The sequence below is a fragment of the Boleophthalmus pectinirostris genome, unplaced genomic scaffold (assembly GCF_026225935.1).
Source record: "Boleophthalmus pectinirostris isolate CB_2022bp ecotype Guang Dong unplaced genomic scaffold, ASM2622593v1 HiC_scaffold_4, whole genome shotgun sequence".
NCBI classification, from domain to species: domain Eukaryota; kingdom Metazoa; phylum Chordata; class Actinopteri; order Gobiiformes; family Gobiidae; genus Boleophthalmus; species Boleophthalmus pectinirostris.
Window position 1 is genome coordinate 10,624,378 of NW_026571353.1, and position 22,030 is coordinate 10,646,407.

The 22,030-nt window shown below is 41.0% G+C and overlaps 2 protein-coding genes across 2 annotated transcripts in view; one reads left to right on the forward strand and one right to left on the reverse strand.

The window, feature by feature from the left end:
* Positions 1-2,818, reverse strand: part of nr6a1a (nuclear receptor subfamily 6, group A, member 1a) — a 153,480-nt gene extending 150,662 nt beyond the window's left edge. The window contains exon 1 of the mRNA XM_055162170.1: positions 2,561-2,818. Coding sequence (XP_055018145.1) covers positions 2,561-2,639 — 79 coding nt within the window. The 5' untranslated portion in view covers positions 2,640-2,818. The remainder of the gene's footprint in view (positions 1-2,560) is intronic.
* Positions 2,819-4,445: 1,627 nt separating this feature from the next.
* The window catches only part of LOC110163389 (olfactomedin-like protein 2A), a 47,199-nt gene continuing 29,614 nt past the window's right edge, over positions 4,446-22,030 (forward strand). The window contains exon 1 of the mRNA XM_020928343.2: positions 4,446-4,680. Coding sequence (XP_020784002.2) covers positions 4,612-4,680 — 69 coding nt within the window. The 5' untranslated portion in view covers positions 4,446-4,611. The remainder of the gene's footprint in view (positions 4,681-22,030) is intronic.

Below are 22,030 nucleotides of genomic sequence, written 5' to 3' on the forward strand. Positions count from 1 at the left end.
TTTTACTTTCTGTTGTTGTACATATACAGTTTTATAATCCTAATACAATAATCTGAATAACAATTTTGAATTTAGGTTACAATTTAGGGGTTCGTTTGGCGCCACTGCCTCACCCATAAATAAGCGTGTTAACTTTGAAACCCTCTGACCCCCTTCGCTCTCTTGTGTTGGTGTCGAAATAAAAGATCGACAACACGTGGCCTCACTCCATTCTATTCTAATGCATAAAGCTTTATATGAGTGGACACATGTTCTCTCCAGCCCCCTCCCATTACGCTGTAGCGGAGGTGGTCCCTGGTTAAACCCCACATGATAAATGACATTACCCCCGCGTGCCCCTGCTCAAGCTTATATACTGTACCTCTCCGCACCATCAGTCACAGTCCCAGCAGGAGGGGGCCAGGCGTCACCAGCGCAGCCCCGCCCACAGCCGTCCCCGTGGGCAACTGGAGCACCCAAACCCCCTCTGCTTACCTACACGGGCTGACAAAGGGCTTTCTTTATGAGCCCAATGAGCACATCAATTATACAAGATTATCAATTTTAAGAATTACCACGTCGAAGATTAGCAGCCTATCAAATCCAACTTCATGACTTGTAAACGTGCGTCTTGAAAATTTGCTTGATTTGTAAAAAAACATGTGAATAAAGTACAATGAATTTATGTTAATTTCATCTGATTATTTTAAATTAGGAAATGCAGGTAAAATATGTTGTACTGATAATGTCATGAAAATTGTAGTTTTGAGAACAAATTCTGTAATTGTAGGCCGATTTTATTCTAGTATTTCATTTGTGACTCATCTACCCCATCTACCTCATCTGTACCCCAAGGCCAAAAGCCAAACTAATATTTCAACCCAAAACTGGTCCCTCTAGATTTTCTCCAAATGAGTTAAATTGTATCAAAACATCCACCCACAGGGACGCTCCAGGAAAAAGGGGCATGGCCGAATTCCTGGTCAATTCTCAAATCAATGAAAATTGAGTTTGTTTTTAAATGTGGTTATGTGAAAACACTAGCAACTGCAAACTGCCTTTGTCTGGAGCGAGCCATTTAAACTGTTAAACTGTGTAACTATTAGACTAAGACAATTTAACACACGGTAAAGGTGAAGCAAAGAGATCACTGCCCACACCAGAATATACCTACTCATTTTTTTTGTCATGTTCTATTATAAAGCACATTTAGCAATTAAAATTTCAGTTATTTGTAGACTCAAAGCAAAAATGTGTTTTGAAATGTTCAGTGTAAATTAAAAAGTTGCATCTTCTCTAATTTTTAATGTAATCTAAATGTATAAATGTGTGTTAAACTATATATTATTTCATAGGCTAGAAGAATGTAACAATAGAGCAATGTGATTAAAAAAAAGTACGCATAACTGGTCGGTAAATTACAAGTTATCAGCACTGTCGGACTCATCAAAGTGATGTGATACAATTTTCTCATCTTCTTTGAAATAACGTGGCAAACCCAAGTATCCGCAAGTTGTGATCTAAAAGAGTCAATAAATCTGCTGTCACCGCGCACAGACCTGGGAGTGGCGCCTCTGAGCTCTCTGATGACAATGTAAAAGTAGAATCTGTATGAACGATGTGCAAATTGAGCCGTGAGATTACGTATCAGGAGCGCACCAGGTGAAGGTCGCACCTGGATAAAAGGGCAATTAGAGGCATTGTGGCGCTGCTTTTCCTTCATCTGCATCTTTTATATTCACACAAGCGCCAGCAACACCGGATTTCAGGGGCTTTAAAGCTCCTGATGGCCCCGGGGCGGTCTCCAAGTTCAAAAGTTCACCTTTTACGACCTCCTCGAGCCTGACTGACCACCACCAAATAAAAACATTCCGACCCGAGCTCCCAACAGCTCAATATCACACGCGAAACAAACAGCAATGCATCAGTGAGAAGAACAACAAAGCCCACTGCAATGACTGACAACATTTGGATCACTGAATTATAATCCATAGACACTTTATATATAGAAATGGAATGGGATTTGACCTGCAAATATTCTGGTTATTTTACGCACACCATTTTGCTTGATTTAGTCAATTCTTGAGGAAAGTTTGGAATGTACAATGTAAATTACACAATACATATTAGAGAGCCACTATAACAAGCTGGAAAAAGTAATAGAAGATCGGCGCGCTCCAGTGCACCGCGGGTAGCAGCTCACACAGGAGGGTCATGTGTGAACATGTAGTGGGCCTACTACTTCCAGGTGTCAGGACTTGACAGTGAAACCGCGCGCTGCGTGTCTTTCTGCAAAGCAGAGTTCAGATCGTGTTCACTTTGCACTGTAGATCCGTAGGCTTCCGTAGTGAAGTGCCATGAATTACTTTGGCGGTTAAATTACGCAAAAGCGCCATGCGCAAAGCATCCAGCTCAGCTTTAGCTAATTTGTTCCGATGTTTGCTACACTACTGTAAGTGCCCAGTGAACAGCCTAGTTCCACAACAGGTGTTGTCAAGGTTAAAATATGACATTAAACCCAACCAAAAAGCAAAAAATACAAGATAAAGGAATGAAAGTAGTGGATAAATGTGGTGCTCACCGTTGACGGACTTGGCGTTGCTCCTGTCCGTGTAGTCGAAGCTGTTGGTCCGCTTTTCCACCTCCATCCTCCCGAACATGCCGAGCCCCGTGTGGGTCAGCAGCTGAAAGTCGCCTTTCGCCGCCAAAAGCCCAAACTTGACCCTGAACAAGAGGACCGGACCGGTGCTGATGCTGTTGACGGTGCTGAGTGTCGCGGGACGGGGGTAAAGTTGAATGTAGCCGCTCGTAGCACTCCTCGTCCTGGATGGCTCACTGCTCCGTGCGTCCCATGCTGTAGCTCTGAACGCCACAGACAGGATCCACACCCCCAGCGCGGTGCGTTCAGGGCCCCAGGGAGGGAGGGACACGGAGCTTTCACACACAATGGCTGAAGTCTTTTAATGGGGAAATCTCCAGAAAACGTTGTACCTTATATTCTGAAGTAGGGTCCAATAAAAAACTGACGTTTATTTCACTTTTGGATCAGCATTATAAGACGTAGTATTAAAGAGGTTGAAAGTTTGACCATTCTCCTCTCACAATTCCAGAAAAAAAAAAAAACACGACACACCTCGTAGGACGTGAAGGCACCACTGCAGGAAGTTTCTTCGGAGGCACTATGGTAAATGTAGTTCTGCGATAAACTCTCCTATTGAACTCCAAAATATCACTTTTTTATTGCATATCTCAAATACCACATGCAGTTTTGCCTTTTGCTATTTGAAGCGCAGTGTCAGACTTTATCAATCGATAATTTTACTTCATATCATGAAATGACATTAAAAAAAATTGTTGTGCAACCCATGTGATTCACATGCGTAAAAGAGTACCGACTGATTTAGAAGTTTTCACAATGAGTGAAACCTGAAAGAAAAGAATTGACTGTAATTAGTTTCAGTACTTTCATAACATCCTCAAGTGGGCATGCTACACTGTGTTCTATAGCTCCATCTTGTGGTAAATGAAAGACAAGGTGAGAACAAAGGTGTGACATGATACTGGTATATTATATATTAGCCAATATAGACAAGTCAATATTTAACTAACAACACTATCTGTCATTCGTTTTGCTGTAGACAGAATGTTGGTAGCGCATGCGTTAAAACAGTAATGCACAATAATGTAATGTCAGTATTTCGTGTTTAATGTTAACCAAAAACTTACAGTATGTCGTTCACGATTTTCAAGGTTTTTGTTATAATTTTTAAAATTACCGACCTGGTTCTAAACCATCACGTAAGAGTTGTAAAGCACAATTTATCCATTAGATGGCGCTTATCGACCTGCTAATCTTCCCCCTGCCTCACTAGTTGAGTCGTGAAATCAAAGTCTCGTTGAGTCCCTTATGGGCTCAAAACTATTAAAAAGACTTAACATAAAAAATAATAACAACCCAAAGAGAGTCTTAGAGTTTAGTCCGACGGTAAAGATAAATGTATTTAACCTCTGATGAAGTTTTACGTAGGCTACATCATATCAGTAGATTTTTATTTATCCTGCCCTTCTGGTCAGTAAATTATGAATTATTCTTGGTAACCTATGCACCAGACTGTCACGTGCTGCCCTATTACAATACGTATTTTACTGACGTGGGTTAAAATGACCATTCTGATGTAAGCATGTATTTATCTGGAGTGGGGATAAGGACTACATGCTGTTCAGCTTGTGTACAATAAGTGACTAAAATACTCTAAAAATCCTTGAGCCGTGCATCAGTCATTAGCAGCATAGTTCAGTTCAGCTGCTGATTTTATATGTGCCACATATAGCAGCAGCAGGTAGGACGGTATAATCTCTGCCCGTGGCCTCTCCATTGTCACAGCCCCCGGTTCAGCTCGGCCTCTGACAAAGTGCGTGTTTGTGGAGTAAACCCCTCCCTTGACGCATGGCGGATGAGAGAGCGCGCGTGGGGCAGCAATAGCAGACAGCTCCCATCCCAACACTCCATCTCCTCTGCACACGGGCCAAACATGGAGCTAAAGTAAACTTGCACGGGGCCACTATAACACGTTCGTTTCTGGCGTTTTATCGGATTGTTTGAACTTTTACGCACGCAACAAGATCGACAACATGTGGAGATACACCAACTTGATCGCCTGTCTTCTGGTTTTGTGTAAGGATGCAAGTGCGCAGAGCAAGGTAAGACCATTTCAACTCATCAATACGTACATTGGACCAAAACACGTAGATAAAAACACGTTTGATTTTAAAATTATTCCAGCGTTGCCATTTAATTAGTCATGTTGCGTGTCCGGATATTGTAGTGCCACTGAACTATAACATCCCGTGACACGAGCGCTTATCCAAAGATCCCACACCTTACACTTACTGTCTCAAGTGCGCAGATGTCCCTTGCTATGTGTCATATTTTATACTTAACATTAATCCCTCCAGTGCGCTCTTTTGTATATTTGACGCAGGTTAACAATAGACTCAGCGGATTTGTTAATGATAGGTGTGTAGTAGCGGGACTGGGTCACACGCACAGTTTGGATTTGCGCGGAGCCCGGTGGGGTTACTGTAATATGGAGCTGTCTCATGTTTGGACAGCTGTTGGGCTTCGGTTACCTCTCACTCTCCCCTCTGACTCACTGCAACAAACCAGCCACACAAACAGAACAAACATCATCACAACTGCACCATCCCAATAAATGTCCGCGCACTGATGTGGTACAGTCAACAGCTGCATTTAAAGAGATGGTTGTGGACAAAATGTGAAAACTTGAAAGTGCCTGAGGAAATGTACTCTTTTATTTTAAACATTCTGATGGTTTGGTCTTGATATTGATCTTATTTTGGGGTGAAATCCAGCTCAAAGTTAAGGGCATATGATCTATGATGCTCTACAGTCCAATTTTATCATCTATTATTGTCAAAATTTGTTGTTAAAGGTGCACTATGTAACTTTTCTGGTGGAGTTTAGCTACCTGTACATCTCCATGGAAATGTTATTGCTTTGTCTGTAATGTCCACTTACTCATCTTACGGAGACAAACAGGTGACAAGTCAGATCTTTGGAAAAGCAACCCCGCTCACAGTCAGTGTTGGGGAGTAACAGATTACATATACTGGAGTTACGTAATCAGAGTACAAATTATGAGTAATTGTATTCAGTTACAGTTACTGTTTCCATGAGTGGTAATTGGATTACTTCGTTGAAATAAATTGATTTCAGGGAGGTATTTTCCTGTTTTCACATTTTGGGCTAAACCAGGACTAAAACCAGGACTAAACCACAACTAAACCAGGTCTAAACCAGGTCTGAACCAAGTCTAAAAGCAGGACTAAACCAGGACTAAACCAGGTCTAAACCAAGTCTAAAAGTAGGACTAAACCAGGTCTAAAAGCAGGTCTAAAGCAGGTCTAAACCAGGACTAAACAGGACTGAACCAGGTCTAAACCAGGACTAGACCAGGTCTAAACCAGGACTAGACCAGGTCTAAACCACAACTAAACCAGGTCTAAACCAGGACACGTAACAGTAGGGTGAACATAATTTCAAGCAGCAGTGATCTCATATAAAAAAATTTCTCTATCAATAATATTTTTAATATGATTAAGTAAAGACTGGGCTTTTTCTTTTCTTTTATCAGATAAAACAAAACCTCTTATGTTCAGATCCTCGTCTTTGCTTCTCTACAGTAAACAAATGTCTGTTCATGGAGACTTGGGCTCAACAGCCAATTTGAAGAGAACAAACAAGAATTTTCAGGATGTGGTTGCTACTTTCATGTCGTTTTAAAAAGCATGACAGTATGAAGTAATCCAAAGTATTCAGATTACGTTACTCACTTTAAGTAATTTAATGGATTACGTTACAAACTACATTGTGGGAGATGTAATCTGTAATCTGTAAGGGAATACATTTTAAAAGTAACCTTCCCAACACTGCTCACGGTGAAAAAAAAAAATACACTGGGCCATTCCAGGCTAATCAGTAACATCTCAGTCACTTGAAAAGTTACAGAGTGTACCTTCAACCTTAGAGCTGGTTTACTCTTTTGTTCATTTGGTCTCCTTTAAGGGCATACTTGGCATTTCCTCACTGATAGTATTCCTGTGGACCCCGTAGTAAATGTCCAGTGCATTTGGAAAACAGTCGGTCACACACTGCTGCAGATGAAATGGAGCAGAAAAGTGGCAGACGTGCTTTCAATTGCATCAAAGGAAAAGTCCACAAACTAAAGTCCTCGTGCCTTATTGTAGCTTTAAGTAGCATTAAAAGTCCCTGTAGTTAAATGTACAAAATGGAATGCACATTAAGTGTAAGTCCAGTGCTTGATAACGAGGTCAGGAGATGTAGCATATAATTCATTCGTGTAGGACCAAAAGCTTTTCCCTTATTTGGAGGAGGAACATGAAAAGTAGAAGATCCCTGCTATGAGTGTCACTGCAGTACATCAGATGCTTTTTGTTTACATCACAAGATCATTCTAACAAAATACAGGCATCTTCACAAGTTATGATTACTGGGCTTTGTCGTGTGTCATTATGTTTGCTCTCCAAACACCAGCATGTTAAGTATATGTTTTAATGTATAGAGCTGTGTACTTAATCAGGGGCGTGTCCAGCTTTTTGAAGGCCCTATGTGCAATGCTATAGGGGGCCCTTGTTTTTCAAACTACTAGTGTAAATCAAAAGTGCCATGGATGGTTAATTAAATTCCCTGTCACATTTATTAACTATATGAAGTTTTTAGGGGTTTTGTGCCAAAACTGAACTCTATTTCATATAATTAAGACAAGAATACCAAAGATCTCTGCCAAGACGCTGATTTGATTCTGCAGTGGTACAAATACAGTGCCCAGACCTAGACTCAAGCTCCCATATTAAGAGGCAAATGCTCTCTCAATATACTTTTAATAATGAGACAAGAGGTCTTCAACAGGCGGTCTTCATTTTTGAAGGATTGGGTTCTGGCGGTATGCTCCTTCATCATCATTCCCTCGTCTCTCGCTCCCTGTCAAACTGCAAACACATCAGCCTGGATTTTATCGTTCCTTCTTGGCTACATGTGAACAGTTACAGCTTTACTTTTACGCACAGCGGAACTTAAGCTCCGCACCTACTACCGCGCATCGGGAAAGGGTGACGCAACTTCATTCTCCGGCCCGCATCAACCAGGCTCTGCACTCCGCAGCCAGCCTCCTCTCTACCCGCGGAGCTACTGGGAGAGGAGTGGGAGCGACCAAGAGAGGAGTAGGAGTGAACAGGAGAAGAAGGAGGGAGTTGTGTCTTTCCTGTCGCTCCTTATATCAGAATGACCAGAAAAGTTCGGTGTCCCATATCAAACCCTTGTCCGTGTGCACTGTGGCTCACCTCTTGATTAATCAGCTCATTAAAATAAGTCACACTTTGAGCCCATTTTCCGTGATGGAAATGGATAAGCCTGGATTTCAGGATAAGCTTGGACTTGTTAAGCAACTTCAATGGAATACCCCCCTAGTATTGAAAACAATACAATAATAAAGTAGCTGTTTATACACGACAGTTGGCCCAATTTAATATAAAACACACTTGTATGCCATATATATAGTAGAGGGTCCTGGTTCCCTGCTCCAGCTTGCATCATCAGTTTGGGTGTCCCTGGCCTGAAAAACATTGAAGACCCCTGGTTTATACTGTAAGGACAAAGTGACTGTACTTGTTTTTTTTGCTTTATGTAGTTGAGCAAAATTTTTTTGTCCCAGTACAAATATTATGTGAAAACAGCTCTTACAGTCAAAATTAGACCTCTGCATGCTGCTAATTATAAAGTGCTTTGTCGTCTGAGAACCAGGAAGTGCAATGTTAGCATGCTAGTTGCAATTAGGTCTACCGCAACTGCAAAACGTTTCTCTGGTTTTGTGAAGTTGTCGAATATGCTTATGCTTATAAACTCATCACCTTGAATAATTAGGATGTTTTGGAAAATGAGGAATAACAATGGACCACTGCAAACTGTTCACAGTTAACTGTTTTTTTTAGTTTTGTTTTGTTTTTTAAGCTCATTTGGATCCATATCATAATTTCTCATCTTTTTGGATAATGACTCAACGTTATAATAAATAATTTACATTACCTTAACATCATCCTGACTGCTCGCACGGGGGGCCTTGCCAACCCCACCTCCTGCTTCACTGGGGACACTTCACTGGCATTAATGAGGCACGGAGGGGGCACTGAGAGCACCCCGGGGTGGCGTGGGAATGGGCGCATGCACCTGCCCCATGTTTTGGATGTAAACACCATGAACAATTGGCACAGGGTCACGCCAGGGCTACCGAGCAAAAGATAACAAACGATGCGATGCCTGGTGTACGCCTCATTCCTGGGCAAGAACAGACCTCGGAGAGATATTTCATCAAGCTCTGTTATGCCAACACCCTGTGAGTTAATTGCCGATGATATGATTTGATGAAGTGTTAATGTTATCTGTCAGTGTAAAGTATGGAAGTCTGTAGTGAAACGGAATTGATAAGAAAAACATGCAGCCCAGTGACAGCTTACTGAATCATCATCCGACTATTTTCATGTATTTTACTTTTTCTGTGGTTTTGTCTGTGGATATTTGAAGTTCAATCTATTTAAACGCTTCATATTACACTGTTTTCTGATTTACGTTATAATGTTGTTTCCTCATCCAAAAGGTACTGTACCTGGAGTTGTGTTTTGTTTCCTTCATGCATGTTAAACACACAAAAATATGACAGAAATTTGTTAAAACCTACCAGCAGATGTCTTGGTTGGGGTTCAAGTATTGCATAAAAAGGCATTACACTGTTAAAATAAACAAAAATGCAACATCGTGCATTGCAACTTTCGGTTCTTCCACTCAAATAATCACCACTTTCTCTTTCTCTGGCCCAAAACAGCAGTCGTACAGTAGAGATCACATGTTTGACAAGTACAAGATAGATTGCTGACTTAAAAATGAGATGTCCTGCTATGCACAACAAGTTTCAGTAACATGAAACCAGATAAACCCAGAATTAGGTCATGACCTTCCAGTCTCTACAGGAAGACTAAGTATGTGTTTAGCTATACTCATAGCTCTGTGATACATGGTGAATGTCAGAGCTATCAGATCGAGGCCAACAGAAACATGCTTATCTCGAAATTCTCAGGTCATAACAATGATAAATTACTCCAGTTGGATGGACATGCAAAATTTAAATTGAAATCATAAGTGGATATGGTGAACACTTGGGGATCTAACTAACAAAGCTTTCGCACCAAGGATCAATAAAGAATCAGCTTCAGTATGGACCGATCTGAGTAAACAACAAGGATTTGATAAAAGCGCAGGAAAACGGACGAAACACTAAACCAGAGCCAAGACCACCTGATAGTTGGTGTGCGATGCTGACAAGAATGAGTCTCTTTTATTATCCCCTTGACGATATTCAGGGTGATTTGTCAGAAATGTTCTTACGTGCCTGTAAACGTCGTGGTTGAGATTCAAGTGTTGCAATACGTAAAATAACCATAAACATGTATCACTCTATGCTGTTATTGGAAATATTTAATTGGACATATTGGATTTATCTTTGTGGTGTTTTAAAGGTGCATTGTGTAACTTTCCTGGTGGAGGGTCCATCAAGTAGTTTTCTTCATGGAGATGTTATTGCATTAAACCTCTCTATCTACCAAAACCAAACCAACCAAACCAAACCAGATCAAGTTACAGGTCAGCTCTGTGGAGACGCGACCCCGCTCACAGTCAGAATGCCTTGTTTTTCTAGGTATTTTTGAGCTATAAAATCTGTAATTGAATAAGTGTAAGGTAGAGCTGTTTAATGTCATACTGTGGAACATTCCAGGCATATATCCGTAAAAACAAGCAGGTGACGGACCCCCAACCAAAAAGTTACACAGTGCACCTTTAATAAGCGTCCAAATAAGGCAAATAAGTTCAAAAGACTTCAGAGAACCTTCACAGTAACTCCATATTTACCATGAGTCAGGCCAGAACCACAGTTTGCAATTTTTCTTTAAGAGTGTTTACTCACAGTTAAGTCAACGTGAAAGAGCTTTTGCACTGAGAGGGATGCGAGTGGGCCAGTGTGAATACGATAGAAATACTCCAGAGCACATTCAATTCTGGAGAGAGTTGCTCCGAGACTGCGCTAAACAGGAGGTTTTGAGCGGGCTACCTCAGGGCGACCTACTTTCCACATCCACGGTGAAAGTAAAAGTGAATAGCATTGGATTAAAAAGTGTTTATATTTGTATGATTTGGACAATGAGAGGATGAGTAGAATGAAGGGGACGATGAGATGAGGAGAGTGAAGGGGATGATGAGAAGATGAGAGTGAAGGAGATGATGAGAAGATGAGGAGAGTGAAGGGGACAGTGAGAGGATGAGGAGAGTGAAGGGGACAGTGAGAGGATGAGGAGAGTGAAGGAGAGGATGAAGGAGAGTGAAGGAGATGATGAGAAGATGAGGAGAGTGAAGGAGATGATGAGAGGATGAGGAGAGTGAAGGAGATGATGAGAGGATGAGGAGAGTGAAGGAGATGATGAGAGGATGAGAGTGAAGGAGATGATGAGATGAGGAGAGTGAAGGAGACGATGAAAGTATGAGGAGAGTGAAGGGGATGATGAGAAGATGAGGAGAGTGAAGGAGACGATGAAAGTATGAGGAGAGTGAAGGGGATGATGAGAGGATGAGGAGAGTGAAGGGCCGATGAGATGAGGAGAGTGAAAGGGACGATGAGAAGATGAGGAGAGTAAAGGGGACGATGAGAAGATGAGGAGAGAGAGGGGGACGATGAGAGGATGAGGAGAGTGAAGGAGACGATGAGAAGATGAGGAGAGAGAGGGGGACGATGAGAGGATGAGGAGAGTGAAGGAGACGATGAAAGTATGAGGAGAGTGAAGGGGATGATGAGAGGATGAGGAGAGTGAAGGGGATGATGAAAGTATGAGGAGAGTGAAGGGGATGATGAGAGGATGAGGAGAGTGAAGGGGATGATGAAAGTATGAGGAGAGTGAAGGGGACAATGAGATGAGGAGAGTGAAGGAGATGATGAGAGTGAAGGAGACGATGAGAGGATGAGGAGAGTGAAGGGATGATGAAAGTATGAGGAGAGTGAAGGGGATGATGAGAGGATGAGGAGAGTGAAGGGGATGATGAGAGGATGAGGAAAGTGAAAGAGACGACGATCAGATGAGGAGAGTGAAGGGGACGATGAAAGTATGAGGAGGTTGAAAGGGACCATGAGAAAATGAGGAGACTGAAGGGGACGATGAGAGGAGGTACGGGTGTAACGATATTCAAGTTCATACGATATCGTCACGGTATGAACCTCACGGTGCGATATTTATTGCGATATCATGGGAAAGCTCATGATATGTTGGGGAGGCTCACGATTAGGGATGTAACAATACCAAATCTCTCGTTATGATATTTTCACGATATACATCTCACAGTATGATATTTATTGCGATATTTTGTGGAGGCTAACAAAACCGTGAATATGCTACTTTTTCCCCACAAAATGCCTTGACAAGACTTAAGCCAAAGAACTAAGACTTAAAAGTGCTTAGAACTGTCATTTCTACACTGAAATGGAGCAAAGGATCATGGTCTATGTAGTTCCCTCGGTCGTTTTTTAGCTATTGCTGCACCATAACTTTTAATTTATGCAAAGAGACTTGTAATTCAATATATTGTGAAGGTCCACGATATTATTGTGAGAACTTTGACAATACGATATCACGATAGGAGATGATAAGAGAATGAGGAGTATGAAAGTGACGACGAGAGGATGAGGAGAGCGAAGGGGACGATGAGATGAGACGATTGTCTGTAGTACCAGGGAAGTGCCACACTGCTCTATTTGCTTGGAGCCTGCTCAACGTTCTTGTCTCTCGAGCAAGTCACGCGATTGAGGTAAAACCAAAAAAAGAACAATGAATTTGTTGCAGCTTGTAACAACTCCTGGTAGTCAAGGAGCCACAAATCAAAAACAATAACAAGAATTTAGTAATTATATTTTTGTTATACCCCATATCATCTGGAGAAAAGGCTTTGGCAGTGTCTCTCATTCCAGTAATGTTTGAGTACACTGCTCTGAGTAATATTGACAGTTACTGTTTGCGATTGAATTATCAACATGTGCTAATCATTTCTGCGCAAATTACAATGTTTGTTGTTAACGTTAGATAAACACCAGAACCGCGCTGTTTGTTGTATTTACTTGTTAAACTCTAATCAGTTTATCCTGGTTTATTTGTGTGTGTTGAGGAACATTGTTTCAATTTGGGATGACCTGGATTTGTCAGAATCTCCACACTTTGGTATTTGTGCATCACTGGCCCACTATTCTTTTTAAAATTATTGTAACAGTGACGTATCTTGGGTGATTCTTGCATTGTCCTGTCGGATTAAATGCTCAGAAAACGTTTCATTTGCACTTGTACAGCCATGGTTCTGCACTTCTGATGAACCTTTTATCCCATCCCTCCCCTCTCTCAATCCACCTATAGTTATTTTTTTAATGACCGTCTTTCTAAATCTCTTCTGATCTGTCCCGATACTCACTCAAACGTCTGAGGAATGTAGAAGTGTACCCTGAGAATCTGCGAGTGCCTGAAGAGCTTTGTGTAGTGCCCATTAACATCCCTGTGCTATTGCTCCTACAGCTTTTGTCTCTCCAGATACATTCACCGCTTACTTTCTCTGCGTAGATTTAATCCTGACAACGCACTGACGCACTGTTTATCATAAGCTTTGTTAATTAGAAGAGACAAGATAAGAGTTGTGGTTGAGGAGGATTTTAGGTATTTTTCTCTGGCAAGAATCGCTGAACTTTCTGAAGTGGGTTGGAACTGTACCGACAATTTGATAGTGTCTTGTGCAATATGACCTTTGACGAGCGTTGCGTTGTTGTTCTGGCAGCCCTGTTATTGAAACCCAACTAGATTATACCAAAACTCTGCATATTTGGTGTTCTACACTCTTCGTCAGTGTAACGAAGAGTCTCATTGTTTTTCACGCGCTCATTTCCAACACAAAATAATACTTTGTGGTCAAATACTGCTTTTCAAAAAGATCAAGACGATTCCTATTATCAATACCTCCTCCAAATAAGTACTTTTGATTGCGTTTTTTGCAGGAATTACTTTCTAAACTCCTATTCGCACGGGATAAGTACAACCTGAGGGTGTCTGGTCATTTGCAAATTACCGCCCCACCTCTGCGTTACTTGCAAAGTCCGTAGATTACTTTAATTTACTGACTTTGACACAGAGATTGAAAGAGAAAATGAACGCAGAAAGAAAAGAAAGTAATAGAAAAGGCGCGCAATTACAGCAACGAATACTGACATGCAGATTCACATGGGACTAGTGTTGTCGCCGGATGTCTGGGTTTTGCGAAATATAGTAGGTAATTTGCGGCGGAATTTTTATTTGGAGCATTCGCACGGGATTAAGATCTCAAGCATCCTCCGCAATTATTACAAATCACCAAAGGTCTACAGGTAATACTAATCCCATGCAAATAGGGCTTAATTTTCTAATACGCGAGATTTGTTGAAAATGCTGTCACCCCGACCACCATGAGAAAAAACATCCCATGGTTTTGTTTTGTCAGCTTAGTTCAAAAGTGGCCCCAAAATACCTGCCCTCTGCCCTCCGCACCATCTCTTTTCCACGGTAATTAGCAGCGGGCACGGCTCAGAACGTGGAGGATTTCCTTATTTATGTGAGCACGCCTGTAAACGCGTCCGTGCCCACTGACTCGGACCCTAACAGCCTTTTCCAGTCGATCTCGTCTGCTGCCATCGCCCAACACAATCTCTCTTTAGCTTGATGGCTGTCAGGCTGTGTTAACGGTTAGCCAGCTCCACTTGATCTAATGGACTTCTATGCGGGACACCGGACCCCTTTCCTTCCATTGTGCAGACGTGAGTTCATTTCCTCTTTGACCCAAAACTTGACTGCACTTGAGAGGTCCGCGCCGAAGATTTATTTGGGAGCTGAAATCATGCGTGAAATCTTCAGTACTTTTAATTATTTGCGGGCTTAATTGCGCTAGTGGTTCCCATGCCGTGGGGCTCTCTGGCATGGGATCTTGGGCATTGTGGTGTATGTGATTAGACAAGAAGCAGGAGGTGGTACCGCTCCAAGATGGTTCAAACTCTTTCTCATGCAAGGTGGAGCTTAAATTGCCAACTACTCAGTCACTAGATTTATATTCAACAAAAATTCGGCAAAATTCATGCAGAAGTTTGACTGAGGGGGTCACTTGGAGAGGTATTCAACTGCACAGGACATGTTGATTACTTAACATGTTTTAAAAATTGAATAGCAAATTGTTGTTGTTTATCTAAATTTTCAAAAGCATATAAATGACCTATAAATGCCTCCCAATCCCAGATGTTCAGCATTTTGTACAGGAACGGTTTGACTGCAAGCTGGGCATGTTACACAGTGACTGTAAAATGAACCGTTAACCACAGTTGGCCTGGAGCTTGACTGATGGATTGGGGCTGACCACATTCACATCGGCAAGGATGGTAATGTGTCTCGCCTAAGGACACAACAGCAGTACACATTAGTCAGAGATGGGATTGAGGTTGTAACTGTATGTTTACTTCTTGGGTTCTTTTTAAAGACAACACCAGCTTGTTGAAGTGGCTAAGCAAGGTCAGGCCTGAGTAGTACTTGAATGGGAGACCACGGGGAAAATCAGATGCCACAGTGGGAAAAACTTGTTGTTTCCTTAGGCAAGACACTTCACCTACATTGTCTAGTAAGAAAGTGGATTGTTGGTGGTGGTCGGAGGGGCTGATGGCACGGATTGATGGCCTCACTTCCATCAGTCTGCCCCAGGGTAACTGTGGCTACAATAGTAGTGTGGAGTGAATGAACAATGAACTGTAAAGTGTTTTGGGTGTCTTGAACGTTGTTATATAAATGCATTGATTAATGAATTAATTAATACAGTAGGATATGTATCTACCTTGTTGCCATGTTTCAGTTTTGGTGGTGATGTGTTGAATATCAGCTGTTGTTACTTCCTGTAGGCGTGGTCAGGTGTTGTTACTTCCTGTAGGCGTGGTCAGGTGTTGTTACTTCCTGTAGGCGTGGTCAGGTGTTGTTACTTCCTGTTGGCGTGGTCAGCTGTTGTTTCTTCATGTGGGCTCGGTCAGCCTGATAGACCTGGCAGGTTGCTCAGACTGACCCCGCTCCCTGTCAGGGATCCTAGGTGTGTGAAAGGAGGAACGTTCCATCATCACGGTTGATGCTCACTTCCTGATTTCAATGGCTAGAATCAAGTTTTGAATTTGCTGGAATTAATTCATGAAAATTGACATGATAAACATTTTGTGTCCGTAATCCTATTTGGTTCTAATTTGAGCTCAGTTTTGATGTAGCCTTGGGTTGGTCCTGTTCTGGTATAGTTTGGGTTTAGTCCAGGTTTAGTCCCAATTTAGCCCCACCATTTTGATGTTTTTGTAATAGTAGTAGTAGTAATAGTAGTAGCTTATACGGTCATTTTACAGCACTACAAAACAAAACATAGACTACAACCCCGTAAATGGTGTGTGTACAAGTGTGAAGAAATCAAACTCTGAATACCATTTCAAAAAGCTCCATTTGGAATCTATTGGTGTTTTTACTGACACAAGATCATGAGTCTAAATAAAGAGATGGCAAAAGGAGAAATTCAATTTGTCAACTGGACAAAAGTTTATTTGATCGAATAAGTTTCGCAGCTCATCCACATTTTCAACTTATTCAACCAAACAAACCTTTGTCCAGTTAACAAATTGAATTTCTCCTTTTGCCATGGATTCTGCTTGAACGACTGAGGGACTGTACACACATGTACAAAGAGATGTAAGACCCAACCTCTAAACTCTGACTTTACACCAGGTCAGGAAGTCAGGTCAGAATAAGTTTGGGAAACATAGTCTCAGTTGTTGTTACCAAAAGACCAAACAGGAGCCAATCTGATAGGAATTCATTTGACTTGTGTGATGTAAAGCTGCTTAAGTCAAGGCCTTACAATGGCATCTCAGTGCGACCGGACCCCTAAAGAAGCCTGATCTGCTAATCCACTGTGTTTTCATGTGGCGGGAACATTTGTCAACCGGCCCCTGTACATTCGACATGGATTGTCCCAGGACCCTAGCCCTGTTCGGGACCCCCCCCCTTTTTCTGGTGCTCCAAGCCTCTGAGGAGATGTCTGCATTCCTCCACTAATGAGCCAGCCCCCTTCGCCCCCTCCGACTTACCTTCGCTAATCCTGCTGTCAAATGGGATACTGTTCACCGTCCATCCGTGCCATTTGCGATCAAAATCTGGATGTTCGTCTCCATACACCTGCTATGGAAGGAAGAGCCGTCTGGAAATGCAGTACGGAACTCGGGAAGACTTGAACGTTGAACTTGAACCTGGAGAGATGTCAGTGATGCAATGAAAGGAGAGTATTATGGAATTGTTGGAGAATGTATCTATCCTGAGAGAATATAGAATGGTGGTGGTGAAGACGAAGAGCAGATGAGGAGGCTGTTGCTATATATTGCTGAATATATGAAAGCTGGAACAATATATTTTGGCGTCAATATTTATCATGTGTACTTTTTCTTTGCACTACTGAGAAATTTTGGGGTATTTTTTTGGCTTTTTGTTAAGCTGTTAAAGGTTGAATTAGTAACTGCTATGATTCATTACAGATGCAAACTAAGTACGTAAGTGTTCCATTCTGCTGTTTATTAATTGCAGCTCATATTTTGAACATTATTGTAGATTTGGAATAGTTTTTATGGTTTGAATCTGCTTCTGGATTTTTGTATCAGTGGCATAAATATGTTTCAGTATTATCGTTTATGGTCTATAGTTACTTCAGCAATATAGCACACTTCAAAATTTGTGATCGTGACAGGCCTAGATTTACAAAACTGGCTTGAGAGGTGAAAGCTGTGTCAAATGTCACACTTTGGACATTATCGGCAAAAAGTTGTAAGCCAAAAATAGTATTAAAACATAAGCCAATCAAATGGTTTATATGAATTAACTGTTATCAGAATGGTGTTTTAATGAACCCTACCACAAGTAAACCATCTTCAAAGCTCCATTAATTTAAAGGTGCATTGTGTGACTTTTCTGGTGGAGGGTCCATTAAATGATTTTACCCATTGAGATGCTATTGCTTAGTCTGGAATACGGTCTGAACAGAAGTTGCGTCACGTCTTCACTTTTTATTCCCCGTTTAGACAAGCGTTTTCAGGAGGAAATCTGCATGCATATGGTGAAACAAAAGTGTGTGGAATCGGAGGTCTCGTCCATTGTTGTCTGGCTCGCCTGCGACGAACTGATGCATCCAGAAATTGAGAGAGGTGATTGCAGATCCTTCTCTGTTCACTAATAGTATCTCTGTACATTTGTTGGGAGCCTCCTGTAAGTTTATTAGAGCTTCCAGAGCAACTTGAAGGTCCGACGCATGGAAATAAAATGAAACATGTTTGTTTCTGTGTACTGTATGTACGTGACGTAAACGTGTATGCGACGTGAGCAGATCAGACCAGAGTTTTGCATCTTGGGCAGTGTAGACAGAAGCACTGCGACAGAAACTTTTCAACTCTGAAGGGTGGCTTCAGATTTTTGCGTTTTTAAGCACCCAAAATGCCGTCACCGTCTAAATGAAAGGCACTTCCAATAAAAAATCTTGTTGCTATCTTTACCACAGGTCAGATCTGTGGAGAGGCGACCCACTCACACTCAGAACGCCTGTTTTTCTAGATAGTTTAGATCAATGAACCACCTGTAATTGAATACATGTAACATAGAGCTGTTTAATGCCATATTGCTGAACATTCTAAGCAGAGCAATGGCATTTCCATGGAAACAAGACCCCCAACCAAAAAGTTACACAATGCGCCGTAATGACAAAATGATATATTGTGCATTGTTGTATGGATGTGTGTGGGATTGACCTGCCAACTTTTGGGTTAATGAGCAAACAATTTTGAAGTACACAGAGTTATCATGGAGTCTGTATCCTCTCAGCTGGTTGTTATAACCTTCTTTATCACTGTTATTTCCTGTCAAACATCTGTATGCTTCAAAAGGCAAACAGTCAAATGAAAAACACTATAGTTTAATGTATTTGCACCTGGATCTTTTATCAACACCTCACATCTCTATACCACTAAGCATTGCATAACTTTCTCATGCATGCCCTTACATAGGAAATTCTTGAAATTCGTTGTTTATTTTATAATTAATCCCAGGCTCATTAAGGGCTTTGATTTTGCTTAGTCTGCAAACTGAGAATCGACAACTGGCAACAACACAAGCGTCTGGCACCAGTGTGATTTCTTTTTTTCTCAAAACATGCAACAGCTGGCAACATTAAAACTCTAATAGACACTGTTCTTCCAGACCACATCCCATAACACTCCTCCGAGCTCAATTCTCAGTTTAAACTTGATCTAACCACAGCTGCCAGACAGTTGTCACTCCGATGATGTATCAGCATAATCATGAAAGGACTATTGTATTTTGGATTACCAGAACTTGGGTGGCAAATCTGACTAATTATTATCAACTCATCCATCACGAGAGCAGCAGAAAACGTCTTTAGAATTAGCCTGAGTGGGGGCCCTGATAAGATAAGGTCAGACTAAGCCCATAAATCACTCAGTGTTCAATAGAAATGTGATCCTTAACCCGATGGAGCTTGTCCTCTTTGTTTAGGTCTGTTCCGGGGCGGCCGTCTTTGGGAACTTTTTGACTTGACGTGACCCTTGGAGACTTCTCCACATGATTGTCTCAAGAGATTTTAACACTTTAGTTTAGAATAGTTCTTGTTCTGATTCAGGCCGCTTTATGGCCAGGGAAAGTGGGTCTGGAGCAGAGGCTGATACTTGATAAAATGTATATTGGACTAAGATTTGTCTGATATGTTACTGATTATAATGATGCCAACTTTTTCTAATAAAAACATATATGGAAAAAAAAAAAAGTACATTGAACTCCACTCTGTATAATACATTTTACTTTGTAACAGTACTCTTACTTGACTAAAAGAAAAATTTTACTCTTTCCAGTGACGTGGTGTTGACAGTGTTTAATGACATTTGTGTTTCTTGCTCTTTTCCTATTTTATGATCTATCGTAAAACACATGATTACCATATTTTTTGGACTATAAGTCGCTCCGGAGTATTAGTCGCACCAGCCAAAAAATGCGTAATGAAGAAGAAAAAACATTTAAGTCGCACCAGACTATAAATCACACTTTTTGGGGGAAATTTATTTTATAAAATCAGAGACCAGAAACTGACATTTCCTCTTGAAAGGTAAGTTAGAGTAACAACAGACTGTTAATGTCACATATGAACAGTTGTTCAGATAATTATAGCATAAACAACAGAACAGAACAAGTTTTAAACTCTCCATCTCACTCCAGATCACTAAATCTATTGAATTCTTCATCCTTGGTGTCACTTCCATAGAACTATAATAAATTATTATAGATCCATGGCCATTCCACGAGGTAAACAGGGCGCCGCTTCCTTTTCTGTGTAACTGTCATCAGACTCGGCATCAGTTCCAGTTAGAATTATTCTAGCCTTTCTGAATCTCAACAGAATGGTTTCGGTTGTCACTGAAGTCCAGGCTTTGTCGATTCATCCAGTGACTTCCAGAAATGTTGCATGACGCATCCTCCTGGTTACCATGAAGCTGTGTTCTCCATCCCCACTTTCCCGCCAGTCCCTCACAAGTTTCTCGCTCTCTCCAAACTTTCCTTCTGCTGCTCGATTACCGTTTTCGGGTGAATATTTCACAACTTACAGCAGGACAACAGCTTTTTCTGCAGGAGACATGCTCAGACGCACAAGCCTAGAGCCTCTCACGGCTGTCAGTCTGTAAATTTTAATATATAAGTCGCACCGGAGTATAAATCGCAGGAAACACCCAAACCATGAAAAAAAAATGCGACTTATACTCCAAAAAATACCGTATATGTATTATCGAATCTTTTTTTCGTTCCAGTGACATTAAATTAAAAATCCTTGCTCTCACAAGTAATAGTTATACTTTTTTTCTATGACATGAGTAATTTCTTGGACCATTACTTTGTGTTTGTACAATTTTGGCATTTTATTTACCACTCCCATCCTAAATGTCATATGGCGATTCTACTTATTTGAGCTTTTAATCATGTTATAAAGTTTTTAGCTTGATACAAATGACTCCCTTCTGCGCTGACATTTGGCCATAACAGCTTCCATATTTGTAAGTTATAAAGTAGTCACAAAGTCAAGTCCAGCCCAGTTTTCATTGTTATCAATTGTAGCAACTCTAGTCTTGGCGTATTCTTTCTGTCACAGTTCTTTTGTTCTTCTTGGGGATGGGGCTGTACTGTATCAGTGAAAAATGCCCTTGGTGTACAATCGTTTCCTTTGAAAATGCTAACACGTGTGAGGAGTTGAGACTGTCGCCAATGGCATGACATCAAATGAAAACAAAAGCGTGTTCACTGAAAAATTTAAAATAAATTTGCTTTATTTATTATGATTGAAAGGATTAAGGAGAAGCATATTACAACTTGGAAGTGAACTGTTAAAAAGAATTGAGGACGTGTACACGCGATGTGTCAATTCAAGATTTGGACAGTCTCAAACATCTGAGCTGTTATTGGTGTTTGTCTTAGAATAATGTACTTGTTCTCTTTTTAAAGGGCCCATATTACACTATTTTCTGATTTATGTTATAATGTTGTTTCCTCATCACAAACAAATCTGGAGATGTGTTTTTGGTTCATTCACTCATGTTTAACACACAGATCCTACATTAATCTGAGTTCTTCTTTCAAACAGAAAACACTTTGTTCCACCTAATAATACAGGAAGTGCTTCACTGTGTTTTTAAACTCCATACACCTTCACCAGAATCATTTGGATGATTTCAGCTCTGGAATTGCCAATCTTTACTGAACAAAAGGTAAATGGTAGCTGTTAACTTGAAAATTACGGCTTCATGACATCACAAGGTGGAACAGAGCATTATGAGTTTTGGAGATGGAGACGGACTAATAATAACAGATTACTTAAACATGTGTAAATGTAACAAAACACAACTCCAGGTCTGTTTTTGAGGAGGTAACAACATTCTAAAGTGGCTTAAAAATCTGTGTATCATTTGTTCATTCGTTTTTCAAAATAAAACCAAAAATAAGAAAACGAAAAAGCAACTATTTTCTTCATTATTTGTCTCTAAACGATTTGTTTTTTTCAGTTTTTGATTTTGTGTTTAAATGAATAATTCAAAAAACAAACAGATAACTCCTGTTTCCGTGACTTAAACTGCGATGCTGGACTTTTGTGCCATATACGGATTGAACCAGGACTGATCCAAGGACTAAAATAGGTTCCGGTCTCAGTCCTGGTCTCAAGCATGGTCTCAGTCTCCTTGTGGTCCTGATCTCAGTCCTGATCAACCGAGAGTCTACGCAGGCGCACCTCTGGGCCTGTCCTGACACTCAG